This window comes from Amphibalanus amphitrite, unplaced genomic scaffold, assembly GCF_019059575.1.
Source record: "Amphibalanus amphitrite isolate SeventyFive unplaced genomic scaffold, NRLGWU_Aamphi_draft 000170F_arrow, whole genome shotgun sequence".
Classification (NCBI taxonomy): domain Eukaryota; kingdom Metazoa; phylum Arthropoda; class Thecostraca; order Balanomorpha; family Balanidae; genus Amphibalanus; species Amphibalanus amphitrite.
In genome coordinates this window covers 622,440-638,529 of record NW_024881665.1, presented here as the reverse complement: position 1 = coordinate 638,529, position 16,090 = coordinate 622,440, and the positions used below count along the sequence as shown (strand labels likewise).

Here is a 16,090-nt window from a genome sequence, read left to right as displayed (position 1 = left end):
GCTGATTGGCACTGTTTTTTTGTAGTCGCGACTTAACGACCTTTGATGTTCTGCTGTAAGTCAATCTGGCGCAGTAAATTTCGATGTCGCTTGCCAAGCTTTTATTATTTGTATGGATGCTTAGATAATTAATGACGTAGAGAAATGCTCTCATTGATCAAAACAAAATTCATTGAAATATTACAGTTTTTGTGTGAAGTAACGTGAAACTTATTGATATTTGTATTCACAGAATCAAGCTTTTGAAAACAACGAAGATTTATGATTTGTGATTGCATAACTTTCAAAAAATGCTTTGGTCTTGTTTTTAAAAGTAAAAGTCTAATGACGTCGGTCAGATGAACTTTCTGGCTGATGCGCTCAAATAATATGTAACCACTGAACTCTATAATGTAACACACAGGCATTGAACACAGGCGATTTATATATGTTTAGATGCAAGTCTCTGAAGGTTTTTTTATTTTATAAAATATTTTAATTTATGGTTAATTCAGATACCAGGTACCCTAGTTGAAATTTGAAATAGTTGGGTGATTTAAGAGGCCGGGCTAATATTGTATATTTAAAGTGGTGCTGCTCTTTGCTCACTTGCCTATAGGTTCGGTTTAATCCAATTCAAAATGATCAAATTAATACCTCGCTTATGGGCAACTTCAAAAAGATATTAATATTTATATACACCGTTGATATTAATAGAAATTACTTATTAGGTACTTATTGTAGCTAAGCACGAATGTCACCAAAGTGATATTTTGTAATGTCAATGTTGATATCTTATCTGTTGTGCTCATTTTTGTGGAAACTTTAGATGCTGCATTTTTTATTGTGTTCAAGTTTGGACACATAAACATTAGTGTTTCAGGAACAATGAGTGATGAAAAATACTCGAGTCATTACAATGCTGCTTTGAATTCATCTTCACATTTACCCAACGGCCAACACTGCACTATTTGATCACAGATCAGCTATCTCATGAATTTGAATTGTGAGACTTGAATAGGGCCTGCAGTGGTCTATCGGTTTAAAAATCATTTGACATTAAGCAATGACTTTTTTGCTTTGATAATTTGAAGCATCTTAAAGAAACCCAGACCTCAAAACTGTTATTGATAATGGATGTCTATCTTGATCTAACAAAGTCTGTGATTGTACAGCTGCCTACTTGTTTCACCATACAGCCTGAGCCTGTCCTGTTGCTCACTTGATAGAGCATTGGAATCCCCATACTGAGAGAATGGGTTTGAATGGCTCCAGTGCTTGATATTTGACAAGATGGCCACTGAGTTGGTCTGGGGTTGGTAGGAGCATCCGCAGCCAATTGAAGTCATTCGAGTCATTCCAGCTGGACAGGCCATGTCCAGCTTTGAGTGGCATGTCAAACTCTCACAGCAAAATTATCCATTTCCTCATAGCTGTGCAATCATACGACATTCAGTAGAGGTCGGGGTCTTTGCATTTGCAACAAGCTCTGCTTAGCATAGGCTTCAGCTCTTTCAATCTGTCCAATGCCCATTCAAATATTTGAGCTTGATTTTAAAAATGGTGGCTGTTGCATTAGGGCTAGTGCACTGGCACTCTTTGAAAAAGGTAAATGCCCTTTTCCTCGGGGCCCTTTATCCCAGATCATTTAATTTAATATTTTCCCAAATCCAGTGCCAGTTGCACCCTTTAATTCACTATTGACCAAGGAGCTTGGTGATGAATTCATTTACTAGACCATGCCAGTAATTTTGTACATGAGCATTGCCATTTTCCTTTTCAGGTCACAGGTGTACTTAAAATTCAGATGGCCCCCTTGTGTCGGGAGCAGGGCAGTCATCTCCTGATTCAATATGTCTAATGGCCTCAGCAATCACAGCATCCATGACTCTCGACACTTTCAAAACATTGACGTGCACAGGCCTGCTGGTCAAGACAATGTCATGGACAAGATTAACAGCCACATTCAGGAGCTGAGCAGATGGTAAGTGCTCTTTATACAAGTTTTAAGTGCATCATTTTTACGTGTACTTGACTGGTTGTGTAATGTGTATGTCTGTGTCATAGGTGCTCAACCCACACATCCAGGGCATTTGTTCAAATCTAAGGTCTAGGTAACTTGACCGAATGTATATGTGTAACGAGCCCATCAAAGCCGGATATGGTCCGAGCCTCCGACCCTCTCAGCGGACTTCAGCAGGGTCCTGTTTCATCGGTGATAGCAGCACGCTTCTATCAAATTGCGCGAGCTGACGTAATGTGATGACGTCACACTAATGACGTTTCGTGCAATCCGTGAGCTTTTCCATAGCTACGTTTGGAACAGAGTTGCTGTCTCGTTGAATGCGTTTGATACATTCGCACGGCCGTGAAGATGTTAGCAGCAATATTTGATGACATCACACAGATTGACGATGGCATGGTTTGTTAATGTTTCCATGGAAACCCAATTTGACACGTGTGATAGCAGCGTGCTGCTATCACCGGTGAAACAGGGCCCAGGCTGCGGTAGGTCCACAAACCGCAGAATATCCCATCATTAGTCTCATGTATCGAGCGCTGAGGCGTGTCAAACCCGGGCTCCATCAACCGCTGCGTTGAGAGCGTCGTGCCCGCAGTGCGCCGGGGGTGCGACACTGGGATGCGTGACGGACACCGCGTATACGGTCTGTCCCTCAAATCACCTGTCATAGCCGGTGTCATCTGAGGACTGTTCACGGGCCCTGTGTGCGGTCGGACCGCACACAGCCTCGAAGCTCCGCCCACTGCGTCCCTACGTCAGCCTTCCGTCACCGCACACAGCGACCGCTGTGGCCGGTCGGGACTGGCCACAGCGGACCGTCCACCGCACGCAGCCGTGACGTCAGAACCGCCTACCCATCCCCTACCCCCACGCCTGCTGGACGCACCGCACGCAGCAGTGTGCGGTGCCCGTGAACACCCCTCTGGTGTCAGAAATCGGACACGTATTCTCGATCGACTGTCACCTGGCTGTCCAGTGACGTTAGACCAGTGACTGTCGAATAGCGGCCATATCCCGGCCAAACTGTTAGACTGTCACAGAGCTGCCTTGTCAGGCCGATGACTGTCAGATACCGGCGCCAGTTCCTGCGAACCTCGCTCATCCCGAGCACTGGGCACTGGACAGTGGGTGAGGGGTGAGGACCGTCCACGTCCGCAAGGAACTCGCGTGCTCAACTCGCTGTGGGTACTGGGTATGCTCCATTTGATATACTCCTCCCCCATCCCCCTCCCCGAATGTATATGTAGGTATATTGCGGGGGATCCTCCGAGCCGTACCGCATTATTGAGATGTCGTGGGTAATATGAACGGCACTGTTTTTATTCGGCACTCACTGCGTTGAACGGAATTTGATGTGTCAAATATCCCGGTGCGGGGGTAGTGCTGACTGCTGAGTCTTTGGAATGCCTCTCCTGTCGAGATAGTACTGTCTCGCGTGTCTCCTGGTCCTTGTCCCGTCGCCGCTTCACATGCAGCTGATAGTGGCGAGCCGGCCCGCCGGGCTGTGCCCAGCCGGCCCCCGTACCTCGTGACACCGACACGGCTCCACCGCACGGAGGTCATTGGTCTGTCCGGTCCACTAGAGCTGCTGCTTATCGGACGGGACGAGATACTTCCGTCGAACATACGGTGCTGGCTGGGTCATTTGGCTGGGACAGTGTCATAGTTCACCAGCTACTAACTGATACATTCATCAGGCTCAGTTGAGTAGGCACGTGTTTTGCAGACCGCGCTGCGTTGGCTTATTATCGCGTGGAGCGCGCTGCGGACCGGCCTTGCGGTAGCTCTGTCCAACCGTGCCCCGTTTATCGGACACCGGAGCGGCGGCGGCGCGCGGTCGCCAGGCCACCAGTCCACCGCAGCCGGCCGGCCGCCACGAGCGCCGCAGTCGCTGTCTGTGAGTGGTCGCGCGACGGTCGCCCCCTGTGGCTCGGTGAGCGGCGCTCGTGCAGCGGGTGTGTCGGCGGGCGGAGTTTGAGGGACGGCCCTTCCGCTGTTACGGAGTCCGTGGCGGCACGGAGGTTTATCGTGAACGGCAGAGCGAGGCCATGTTGAACACCGCCTGGGAGGTGGTCTCCAGCCTTTGGGGACCGAACGCCGGGTGAGTCGACAGACAGAGCGACTGCTGAGTCGGTCAGTGAAGCTGAGAACTGCTGACGATCCCGCCCACCCTGTCTCAGGCCGACGTTTATTCGCCGTTTGATTCGTAATCCGCCGAGTGTGGTATGGTAGTTGCCTGGCGTTGGGCTCCCATTCACGAGTTTCCGCAGGACCTACTCACACTCAGATGCTGACTCTGACTCCATCGCCCACCAGGACTCGAACTGGACTCTCGTCTTGTACTCGGCTCCGGTACCGAGCGGAAGCTCCAGCTAACGTTACACTCACTCCGCTCCATAACACTATGCAACAAAAAATGAAAAATTTTCTGTTCCTGGAAAGCGACCGAATTTTTCTTATTCATTGGGTCCTATTATAACCGAAATGGGCATTAGTTTTGATCTGAAAATGCTTTTCCGGTTTTCAGAGACGATTTTCGATTTTTGGCCCCGAAATTCGGTTTTTGGCCCACGGTGTCCGATGTAATTGAGTAATCGACTCGCGGTAACTTTCATCGCCTTTCCTATGCCACAAGCTTTCGAATGATATCTGGTTTTGCATATTTGCGTGCAAAAATAACGTCATAAATCTATGTTAAAGTAAGAAAATATTGAAATTTTGTAAAAATTTGACATTTTCTTCGATTTCATTTCAAAATAGAGGAAAAACTGAAGGCCCCATCCAAATTATGAGCCCAGTTCCTTGAAGAGCATTCAATTTCCGTTCGGAAGGTACCTTTTTAGTGCATTTTATCGGATTCCTGTGGGGTCCAGATTGAGTTAACCTAAACACATATCCTAAGTCATATCACATAGCATTAACCTGATAACGTATGTTAACGCCATAGGATCAACGAGGGGTCAACTGAGGTCATTTTGTTGACCCCTTGTGACCTCGGGTCACACGCAGGAACTTACTTTTGAGCAGTCCTGTCGCTCAGAATCTTGATCTGTTGGGGGCCCGTTTTTCAAGTGACTCAATCTGGACGCCACAGTAAACCGATAAAATGCACTAAAATAGTACCTTCCGAACGGAAATTGAATGCTCTTCAAGGAACTGGGCTCAGAATTTGGATAGGGCCTTTAGTTTTTTCTCTATTTTGAAATGAAATCGAAAAAAATGTCAAATTTTTACAAAATTTCAATATTTTCTTACTTTAACATAGATTTATGACGTTATCTTTACACGCAAATATGCAAAACCGGATATCATTCGAAAGCTTGTGGCATAGGAAGGGCGATGAAAGTTACCGCGAGTCGATTACTCAATTACACCGGACACAGTGGGCCAAAAACCGAATTTCGGGGCCAAAAATCGAAAATCGTCTCTGAAAACCGGAAAAGCATTTTCAGATCAAAACAAATGCCCATTTTGGTTATAATGGGACCCAATGAGTCCAAAAAAATCGGTCGTTACTCAGGAACAAAATGACTGTTGCATAGTGTATAATCACCCTTTGGGCTGCGGCAGATGAGAGTGTGCCACTGACTGGGGACAACCTGTCTCGGAATTGAACCGGATGCTTTCGTGCAACCTTCCCTGGCTTCTGTTTCCTTTCTCCGTCCTCACATCCGTTATCCAGCCTCTCGACCGCGGCTTTGTAGCTGCGATTCTGAATGCCGCTCTTGAACTATGAACCCCAGATAAGTGTTGCCATAATCAGCGAACCTTTCTTATGATGCTTGAGGGCATAACTATCATATATTTATGTATAAAACGATGTACACCTAAGATGTGTTTGATGACGTGTTTATTATTTTTTGTTTGTTCTGTCAATTAGTAGGAATGTATGAAGCTGTACAGGCATGGCGAACCTGGTATGGTTATCGAATATCGATAGTCCTCTAGTATTTACTTACGTAACGGGTCTGGACGATGACATTTTTCTATCAGAAGTTTCGGTGGATCTGCTCTTGGTTCTACCGTTATTCAGGCCAGGCCATTAGCAGTCGCTGATCCTGCTGATAAGACTAGCCCATGTCCCTTCAATTTTTTCTACATTGTTTTAGTTTCTTTATATAGCTAAAGAAATGATCAGCAACTATTTAAGCCCATGTGTAGTAAATGTTGATAAAATGCTCTAGCCAATGGTCTCGTCTTACTAATCTGCTCTTACCTACAACACCACTCTTATACACGAATTTCCTAATGGCAATTAGAGCACTCGACTTTCAAACCGGCATGTGCTGGTCTTCGTCTAGCAGGCTGGGGTCAGGATATAATTTCTCCTCGGCCCCTGCCATGTCATCTCAAGTTTCTCGTAACTAGCTATCTTGTTCACAGCGTGTCCATCTGATTCGCGTGCGGATCGTCTCCAGGCGGAAACACCGCGTGTGCATATCACTTGTGGCCGAGGTCAGACGGTGGTAAGCGGAGCGTATCAAGTGTCTCCGGGCCGCATTTTTGTAGGCGCACGGCGTTAAAACGTCCGATGCTAGTCTCCGAATCCATGCTAAGGAGCTATCTTCAAAGTTTTGCTAAGAGAGTGCTTACTTTACGGACGCTTGAACGTCCCCAGGCCTCGCCGGGCACAGGAAGTAATACAAAAGGCTCAGACAGTTCCAGGCTTATCCGAATTAACAGCACCGTAACTATGGCAGACGCTCCTGACATCCTCTGACCATGAGTCGCTGTGGTTGCTCGGCGGTAACCCCTCTGATGCCTGGCAGGGTGTGTCCGATCTGACCCGTGCCGAAGTTCCCGTAGGTCGGCATGGCTATTGATGTTTGGCAGTGTTTCCGCTTTTGACTCCGCGTCCCGGGCTGTTCGGTATGGCGGTCAGTGTGTGACTGCTTGGTGTACCGCTCCCCGTCGGGTCGGTATGGCGAGTGTGACCGGGGCAGGGTGTGACTGTGCCCGTTACCTACTGTGTACTGAGCCCACGCCCCGCTCCCCGGCAGGTCAGTATGGCGGGCCATCTTCCTGGGCCAGCTGCTGTCCGTACTAAACATGTGCACCGGAGTCACCAGTCAGCTCCTCACCGAAGAGTACAATGTCAGCATACCCACAGGTACGGGTCGGTACTGGCGAGTGCATATCATACCCCTCCCCCACCCACATGCGCCCAAACTCCGACGAACCGGTCTTGAAATCGCTTTTTCCCTTTATTGTGCGAAACAGCCCTGACGCTGGTGCTGTGTCGAGACGTCTCCTCCCTGTATGAACGGCACAGCCCAGACGTTTGTGTGTGTTAGTCCCCTGTTCAAATCTCCCCTCTCTGTTCCTTACAGCCCACACGACTGCGCTGTTTTACCCGCTGCTTAAACCTCCCCTCGCCTTCTAGCCCAGACGTTCGCCAACTACGTTCTGCTCTGCCTGCTGTTTACCACCTGGCTGGCGCTGCGCTCCGGCGACGAGGGTATCGCGGTGGTGCTGCGCCGGCGCGGCTGGAAGTACGTCATCCTGGCTGCGTTCGACGTGGAGGCCAACTACCTGGTGGTGAAGGCCTACAACTACACTACCCTCACCAGCATCACGGTGAGCTTTCGCACAGTCGGAAACGACCCTTCAGTGGGGGCCGGGGCTGTGAGCTGTGCCGGATGATAGCTGGACGGCAAACAAAAATGTGATTTTTTGTTTTGTTCAGCGTTGTATAAAAGCGATTCGCATGCCTAACAAGAAATCTTTTGTTCTGATCTCACAAAAAGATATTTGGATATTTCGTATTTGCATTATTTCGTATTTGCAATATTCTTGCAAGATGAGATGTTTTGCACTGTGCAGAGTGTAAGGATATGATCAGCACAATGTCGTTGCTAGCCATGCCGTCATTTCCTAGAGCGCAAACCAGTAACCACGCCTCGACTCCTCTGAGGTACTGACCGCGTCCGCCCCTTCGCGCAGCTGCTGGACTGTTTCGCCATCCCCACGGTGCTGGCCATGTCGTGGATCTTCCTGAAGGTGCGGTACAAGCTGCTACACATCATCGGCGTCAGCATCTGCCTGGTGGGCGTCGGCTGTCTGGTGTGGGCCGACATTGAGGAAGGCCGCGGCTCGGTCGGAGGTGAGAGACCCTGTCTGGGCTGTCTGGTGTGGGCCGACATTGAGGAGGGCCGCGGCTCAGTCGGAGGTGAGAGACGCTGTCTGGTCTGTCTGGGCTCTCTGCTGTGTCTGGGCTGTCTGGCCTTGTCTATGTGTGCTGGCTGGTGTGGGCTGTCTGGTCTGGATTCTATACTAGAACACTCATGGTGATTGATCTGGTCTAACCACCTGCTGGTCTATCCATCTGTGTCATTATATTTGCCAAATATTTGCAGCCCTCCCTTTGGACTGATCTCTCCCGCCTGACTGATCCCGCCCCCGGAACTGACGCTTCCCTCCCCTCCCCTGACGTTTCCCTTCCCTCCCGCGCCCTGCAGGCCAGGACCGGCTGGTGGGTGACATGCTCTGCCTGGGCGGCGCCACACTGTACGGCATCTCCAACGTCGGACAGGAGTTTGTCGTCAAAAACTTCAACATTGTCGAGTTCCTCGGCATGATGGGACTGTTCGGCAGCGTCATCAACGGCGTACAACTGTGAGTGGCCTGGCTCTAGAGATGTGACTGTGACTGTGGGCTCACAGGTGGGTGTGATGTGCCTGTGACGTTGACTGGTAGTTTTACGGGCAGCTAGCCAGGACGGCCTGCCGCCCATCAGTACGTTAGTTATTTGTATCACTCGTCACAAATTGCATTTTATGTCAGATCTCGATTCCACCAAGTGTTCTGGCCCTCTTTGTTAACCTACCGCTCAGCACGTTGATGTACCCGCTCCTCGTTCCCAGCACGCTGACCCGTCCCGCGCGGGTGCCCTGACTCCCTGTCCCGTCGTCTCCAGGGCGGTGCTGGAGCGAGACGAGGTGATGGGCGTGGACTGGAGCGACTGGCGCGTGGCCGCCCTGCTGGCCGGCTTCTCGCTGGCCCAGTTCACATTCTACGTGATGATGCCGGTGGTGGTGCGGGTGACCAGCGCCACCAGCGTCAACCTGTCGCTGCTCACCTCAGACTTCTTCTCGCTCATCGCCGGCATATTGCTCTTCCATTTCAAGGTGAGACGCGCTGACGGACTGAGGCCTGGGGAGGGGCAGATACGGTGCAAAATGGGACATATGTGAGACAGGAACAGAGGCTTTGGGTCCGACGAGACAGATTTGAGTGGCAGGGCTAGCTGCGAGGACGGGCGAGCTGTGCAAGGCCGGCCCCAGCCGGCCCTGAGGGGAACACCAACAACAAGCTGTGCAAGGTGGGACGCGATTCAGCGCCACCCTCGATTGTAGCATGGTACGACAGCAACTGCGTGGGACAGTGATGGGTTAATAGGATAGAGTAGGGTGAAGAGTATCTGCTTTCTTACAACAGAGAAAGTTCCACGGTCTGCATTGGGCGCCGGCCCAAATGCACCTCTACCCGGCGGCTACCCCTTGACAATAACCCCTTCCCCCATTTCTCTCTTTCTCTCTGCAGTTCCACGTACTGTACTTCCTGTCGTTCTTCCTAGTCATTTGTGGCATCGTGGTATACTCGTCCAAGCCGACTCCGATCCCCACTCGGGGAGACCGGCCGTACAGGTGAGAGGGCTGAGGGAAGGGAAGAGGGGAGAGGGTGACATGTTAGACGGTGAGCAGAATTACAAAGCGGGATTCTCTATTTGGCTCGTTAATGTAGGGTAAAAGAGGGAACTGAAACAATTGATGATTTGGCTGTTCAATTAGGGTTCAAGGATTCTCATTGTGAACATTCATTAGCTGAATATCAGTTTTATTGTTGAGAGCTGCCCATTGACTTTCACTCACATTCCGCTCCGACATGTGTCTTGTGACCCGCTATGACCCGCCCCCGCCTTGACCTGTGTCAGTGACCCTGCCCTGACCTGTGTCATTGACCCTGCCCTGACCTGTGTCTGTGACCCCACCCTGACCTGTGACTGTGACCCACCCTGACCTGTGTCTGACCCTGACCTGAGTGTGTATGATTCGCCTGGGCAGGGAGATGTCTCAGGGCTCCGCGAGCGCTGACGTGGAGCTAAACACGCCCAACACATCTGTCAACGAGCTGCCGCGCTCAGTCTCCGACGTCTCCAGCGTCCCATCCTACGGTGAGAGAGAGAGAGAGAGAGAGAGAGAGAGAGAGAGAGAGGGGGGGGGTCCCCTCTTAGTGAATAGTACTCCTTTCACCCTCACCTGGGCAAGGGGAAGGGAGAGTGGGCAAGCAAAAGGTAGACAGATAGTGGGAGGGAGGCAGAGGGAAGAGAGCAGGAGAGAGGTAGAGATTAGTGAGAGGGGAAAGCGACAAAGTTTCGTGTCCGACCCCCGTCTGACCCCCCCCCCCCCTCCCTCTGCAGGGACGCTGGTGCGCGACATGCACAGTCTGCCGCGCTCTCGCAGCATCCCGGACCGGCCGTACAACACGCTGGGCCGACCGTCGCGCCGCGAGGCGGCCGCCGACCGGCCGTACCGCACGCTGGAGCGCTCGCACGGCGGCGCGCGCGTCCACTGGGCCGCCGAGTACTCGCCCAACTTCCCGATGGAGTCTACCACCGAGGACCGCACGCTGGAGCAGTTCACCACGTTCAGCGCGCACCCGCACCCGGTGCCCCAGTACCGGCCCGAGGGCATCCTCAAGACGTCCAAGTCGCTGGAGACGCAGCTGCGCCGGCCGCCGCGCCAGTCGCTACACGTCAACCCGGCCGGCAGCCCGGTCAGTAGACGGACGGGGGACGTGAGGGGGAGGTCAGGGGACAGTGTCAGGTCAGGGGAGGGGACATGAGAGTTAAATTAGTGCGGGGGCAGAGGAAGGTGTCAGGGACTAGGATGTGTGGAGACTTGGAACTGGCCTATCGAGAGGCCTCAGCGTGGGGAGGGGTTAATGATGCCTGGGTCTGGTGTAGATTTTATAAAGTGTACGCTCTCCTCCGTAAAACAAGTTCTGTGCGACGCAATGATTGAAAATACCTAGGTAATCTTTTGAAAATATTTGAAAATCTTTAGGTCTGTAACCTAAAGATGACCGCTAGGTGTCATGTGACTGCGGCGATAGCCTTAAGAACGCTACCGTGCCTGAGACCGCCGATTGCCTATTCCGGCGTGCTGACCGGTGTGCTCTGCCGACAGTCCCCCGGCGGCGACTCGTCCCCCGGGCTGGAGGACGTCCAGTGCTGAGGGAGACTGAAGCACCCCGGCCAGTGCTGAAGGACCGGAGCACCTGTCTGCCCAGTGTCGAGGGACCGCAGCGCGACGTCAGCGCCCCTGGCGGCCACTGACGGCGTCACCGACAACGCTCCTACAGGGTAGCAGAGCTTAGTGGACATGTCATTTCTTTCTGTCGTGTTTATCGTGTGGACAAACATTGCTGGGGTTGGGCCGCATTCCTTTCGTACCTGATTTGTTTGATTGTGTGGCAGGCATTTGATGTGGTGTTTACTGTTTACAGTTTATAGGCAATGACGTATGGTGATTATTTGGAGGGGGATTATAATATCGCAGTGATATCCACTGGTCGGGACAGGCTGTTTATTGTGTAACACGGGTTCTTCGTATATCTAGCGCACATGTGCTCAATGATTTTCATCTTTATTTATACTCAGGGTGTATTGGCCCCTTCTTTGAGGCTCCTTTCATTGAAAGATCTCGCCGCTTTTCCAGTTACCCCCCCCCCCCCCTTTGCGATCCACCTCTCGCCGTGTGAAATGTTTCGCGCCGGGGGCTCCGTGTGTGTCGGGTCCCGGTCCGCCGGGGCCTGGGCCGCTCCCGGGGCGCCACGGTGCTGCTCACTGCCGCCGCCGCGCGGAACCTCCTGTACTCGCGGGGGACGGGCGGCGGCTAGCGTGTCGGGACTGAGAGGGTAGTGTGTGACGTGTAGGCGGGCAGCGTCGTCGCCCGGTAGTGAGTGGATGCAGAGTAGTCAGCACAGGAGAGCTCGCACGTGCCATAATTGTAGCAGCACCCGCGCGCGGCGGAGCGTCTGCCGCTGACCGTGTCGTGGTCAGTCCTAATGCTCGCGCACTACACGCGTTATCAAGGGAACAACGAGGCGGCGTTTATTCACGGGCCGCTGCGGTCCGTACCCGCGCCGCCCTCTCTCCCTGTACATAGTAGCGGGCGCCGGCCGGCCGGCCGCCCCCTCATCCTAGTCGCCGTTGCGTTGTAGCCGGCTGGGCGGCACTGTAGTGGGCTCCGGCGACAATCGGCGCTCTGTCGGCACCGGCGCGCGCCGCCGTCAGCGCGCGTCAGACGTGTTCCGAGCGCAGCCCGTTCCATGTAGTGTCATTTCATCCCGGCCGCCGCACTACCGGCGGCCGGACTCTCATCCCGTTTTTTTAAGAGCTTTAATAAAGGTGTCCTCGATCGATGATGTATTACAGATCACGTCTGAGGTGAGATACTGTCCGACATGAAACGATGCGTTACGTACGACGTCGGAAGAACGTCGCCTCACGGACATGACGTTTGCGACAAAATGTACACGGCGAACATGATTACACACTGCTCCGGCGAGCAGCGAGACAATTCCCAGTAACCCCCACCCAGCAGCAGGAGCGGTCACTTCTCCTCGTTCAAATTGTACTTGGCCTTCATCTTGTCCAGCTCCTCCTTCTTTTTGTCAGCGTCCAGCTTCTTGAAGGCCTTGTTCGGCTGGAAAAGGTTGGCCCGGTTTAGAATCGCGGAACAATGGAAACCATAGCTGATAGGACGCCTGAAGCAGACTGATCAGTGAGACTGTGAGCGACCGCATAAGGAAGCAAACTATGTAGGTGCGTCTGGTTGACAACAGTGTTTCCATCACTGTCATGCTTTCCTTCACACTTCATAACGACTTCGAATTCAGTATACGACCAGCCGTCGGTTCAACATAAAAATCAAAATTATTGGTACACAAGACTTAACCACGATCCCATCATTAAATAAACAAACAAAATCACACGTGGCCCATATCGGACATGTCCGACCCACCCCAACCCGTCACACGCCACAAATGCCGCCGCGCGGCCGCTGCTGGTCACCCACCTGATAATAGAGCACCACCAGGTACCGGTTACAGACGTTGAAGCCGGACAGGTGGTCGCACGCGTTCTTGGCGTCAAAGATATCCTCGTAGACGACGAATGCCGTGCCTCGTGTCTCCGGAGTGTTACCGCTGCCGGTCAAACGGGGAGGAGTCACACAGAGCCGGTCAAACGGGGTGGGCAGAGCACGCGCAGTAATAGCATGTGGATGACAGAATATCGCGTGACGTGACAGACTATGACGAACATGTGATGTAACTACGATTTTGACACAGTGGCATTGTGCTCAGATGATGTGACATATTGACTGATGCAAACAAATTGGTGCAGATAAGTGAGAAATGCATGTGAGAGATGCAATATCCAGGCTACCATGGTAATAAAAAACCCTGTGGCTGTACTGGCTCACTGGATGACTGTATGATACAAACTATAGACTAGCTGTCAGGGTGAATGGCCCATCAAAGGCCCATCAAAGGCCCAGCAGGAGAGCATGCGACATGCATGCCCTCCTGCTACTGGGATGGCTGTAACCAGCTGCCACTCCTGTCTTAGGAGGTCTTCAACATTGAACATTCTGAGTAGAAAAAAAAATTAATGCATTTCTTTTGGAACAGCCATGTGTTGACTCACATGAAATCATTTCTGATTTATGCTTTCTTTTCAAATGTTACTTTTACCTCACTTTTCCCAGAACAGCACCTATCCCAAAGATATCATTAAACACAACAACTATTAAAGTAGTAATGACTTACACTCTGATCTGTCTGATGGCACCAAACTTGCCAAAGATGTCGTACATCTCCTCAGCAGTGATCTTGTAGGGCAGGTTTCTGACATAGAGGACCCTGTTCACTTCAGGCGGCAGACGCACCTGTGCAGCAGGAGTACAACATGTTCATTAATCAAAGGTCAGCACAGTTATGCACATTGCACATCCAGTAGGCCAGTTATTTCTCCTTGCAAAATTGTCAAAACAGTCACTTTTCTCCAAAGAGTACAATAATTTCCACATAATGGTATGAAAAAGAGAACAACTTATTACATAGGTACCACAGATCGTCACAATTGTGAAACAAGCAACATTGGTAACAAACCCTTACCTAACCTGACCTAGTCTGGCCTACTCCTGACCTAGCTTTACCTAACCTATCTAACCTAGCCTTACATAATACAACCTAGAAAACAATTATGATGCACATCGTGCCAAGCTTGTCAGCAGTGAGGTTATTGATGTCTTACAATGCAAGTATTCAGGTCTAGTCTCACATTTCCATGCTAAATTAGTCTCTTTTCTCCTTTTTCATGTTTTCATTTTGCAAATTCCTCCAGTAGCTAGGATGTGCAAAATGCTTGTGTCACCAAGCCAGCTTTGTCCAACCATGCGCAAAATTTTGATGCAGAGCTATACCAGACGCTGCACTGAAACTTTGGCACCATCTGCACATTATGCCGAATATCTTAACATCTTGTTCTTGTTGGATTAGGGCGCGTAGCTGCCAGGTGAATATCTAGACAATAACTAACTTTTCCCAATCTAACGTCAACAAAGCTAAAATCATATGTAAATTAAGCAGCAGTCACAGGGAGATAAACATATTTCCCATAAAACCACATGTCAAATTAAAATTAAATGCACTTTAAAAGATAATAAGAAAACAGGCAAACTAGCAAAAAGTAAAAACATTGTGGATACCGTAAACCGGGGTGACTTTGTATCACTTTTGACCAGTTTGGTACAATATCTTGTATATCACTTGAGACTTCACTCTGGAAACTGTTTCATCATACCAATTGGACAATCTCTATCTAACTGAGTAAAATAAATGTCTTGAAATTTATCATAAATATTTTATTTTTTTACCAAAAAATTGATCATTCTCACCCAGAGGTCGGGGTGACTATGATCACTACATTAAAATCACCTTATGTGTGCCATAGGAGCCCTCAGAAGGGGCTTGTGTGATAAACTTACATGTTTTGAATAAAATCAAAGGCTTTGCTTGACAAAAACTCACACATTTTACAGTAAAACTATGAATCATTGAGGAATTAAAATAAAGTTGCATGCTCCGGGTCTAAACTCACATTACAGAGCTATAAGCAGCAAAATTAGCTACTTTAACCTCTGACTTCAAGATAAAGTAACAATCACAGATGTCCTAAGCCACAGGCTACCTGTTCTACATCACACTTTGTCTGCTGGTGGCTGTGGGACCACTTGCCACACTGCTAATGCCCCTCCCAGTTGATTGTCTTTTTCACTTCCCATTGACGCTCCAATTACCACTCAGATAGAGCAGCTCAATGCTTATCCTCCATCATCAGTATCTAAGCCTTTCCTTTCTCTTTCTTTATCTGGGTCTTTCTCATCTTTACCATTATTTTTGCTGGAGATGCTAGCGAATTTATACTTCATGCCAATGACAACAAAAAAACAAGCTGTGACATGAACATGATTATTCTAACTGGGACCCAAAGTGTCTGCTATAATGCTTCGTAGCTTTATTTAACCATTGGCATAGAAAATACAGTTCACAGCAGCTAAATGCTCATTTGAGGCCCGAAATTGGTCTATGATCAAAGTCACCCCGGGTATCATTGTCACCCCGGTTTACGGTAACTAATTAAGAGCTCGGAATTTATACTTACATTTGTTTTTCGTTGCAGGGCCATAGCCATGATTGGTGTAGTATCAGTACAAACAAGTTAAGAAATATGCAGTGTAAATATTTGACTTAATTACGCCTCCCTTTTCTTGGTCCACGTTATTCCGTAAATTCAATGAATAACCACTTATCTTGATCTACAAAATGAAAACGTTGCATGCGTAAATTATACGTGTATGCAGGCACTGCCAAACTATCTGTTCAGAATGAGGAAATATCAATATTTTTTGCAGCAATAGCTATCGTTGCCTAGCAATCTGCTCCAAAAAGAGTGGTTGCCTAGCATTTCGCTAGTCGAACTAGCTTGTGTTTCGCTATTGAACAGATGCAAACTCATGC

The 16,090-nt window shown here is 50.0% G+C and overlaps 2 protein-coding genes across 9 annotated transcripts; one reads left to right on the top strand and one right to left on the bottom strand.

Moving 5' to 3' along the window:
- Nucleotides 1-235: 235 nt before the first annotated feature.
- On the top strand, nucleotides 236-12,425 carry LOC122383707 (solute carrier family 35 member F2-like). 8 transcript variants are annotated; one of them, XM_043370399.1, is made up of 11 exons: nucleotides 236-268; nucleotides 1,811-1,963; nucleotides 7,003-7,112; nucleotides 7,386-7,579; nucleotides 7,946-8,105; nucleotides 8,461-8,617; nucleotides 8,919-9,129; nucleotides 9,545-9,648; nucleotides 10,066-10,175; nucleotides 10,422-10,777; nucleotides 11,191-12,425. In XM_043370399.1, the coding sequence occupies exons 2-11, from the start codon at nucleotides 1,833-1,835 to the stop codon at nucleotides 11,236-11,238; spliced, it is 1,581 nt and encodes a 526-aa protein (XP_043226334.1). In that variant the 5' UTR covers nucleotides 236-268; nucleotides 1,811-1,832; the 3' UTR covers nucleotides 11,239-12,425. The 8 variants fall into 8 exon arrangements, with proteins under 8 accessions (XP_043226334.1, XP_043226342.1, XP_043226340.1 ...); XM_043370407.1 differs by lacking the exon at nucleotides 236-268 and adding an exon at nucleotides 370-392 and having other exon boundaries at nucleotides 1,763-1,963; XM_043370405.1 differs by lacking the exon at nucleotides 236-268 and adding an exon at nucleotides 370-501 and having other exon boundaries at nucleotides 1,763-1,963.
- On the bottom strand, nucleotides 12,417-15,940 carry LOC122383708 (splicing factor 3B subunit 6-like). Its single transcript, XM_043370408.1, has 4 exons — nucleotides 15,735-15,940; nucleotides 13,838-13,956; nucleotides 13,084-13,213; nucleotides 12,417-12,711 (listed from the first exon to the last, which is right to left on the bottom strand). The coding sequence occupies exons 1-4, from the start codon at nucleotides 15,762-15,764 to the stop codon at nucleotides 12,619-12,621; spliced, it is 372 nt and encodes a 123-aa protein (XP_043226343.1). The 5' UTR covers nucleotides 15,765-15,940; the 3' UTR covers nucleotides 12,417-12,618.
- Nucleotides 15,941-16,090: the final 150 nt, after the last annotated feature.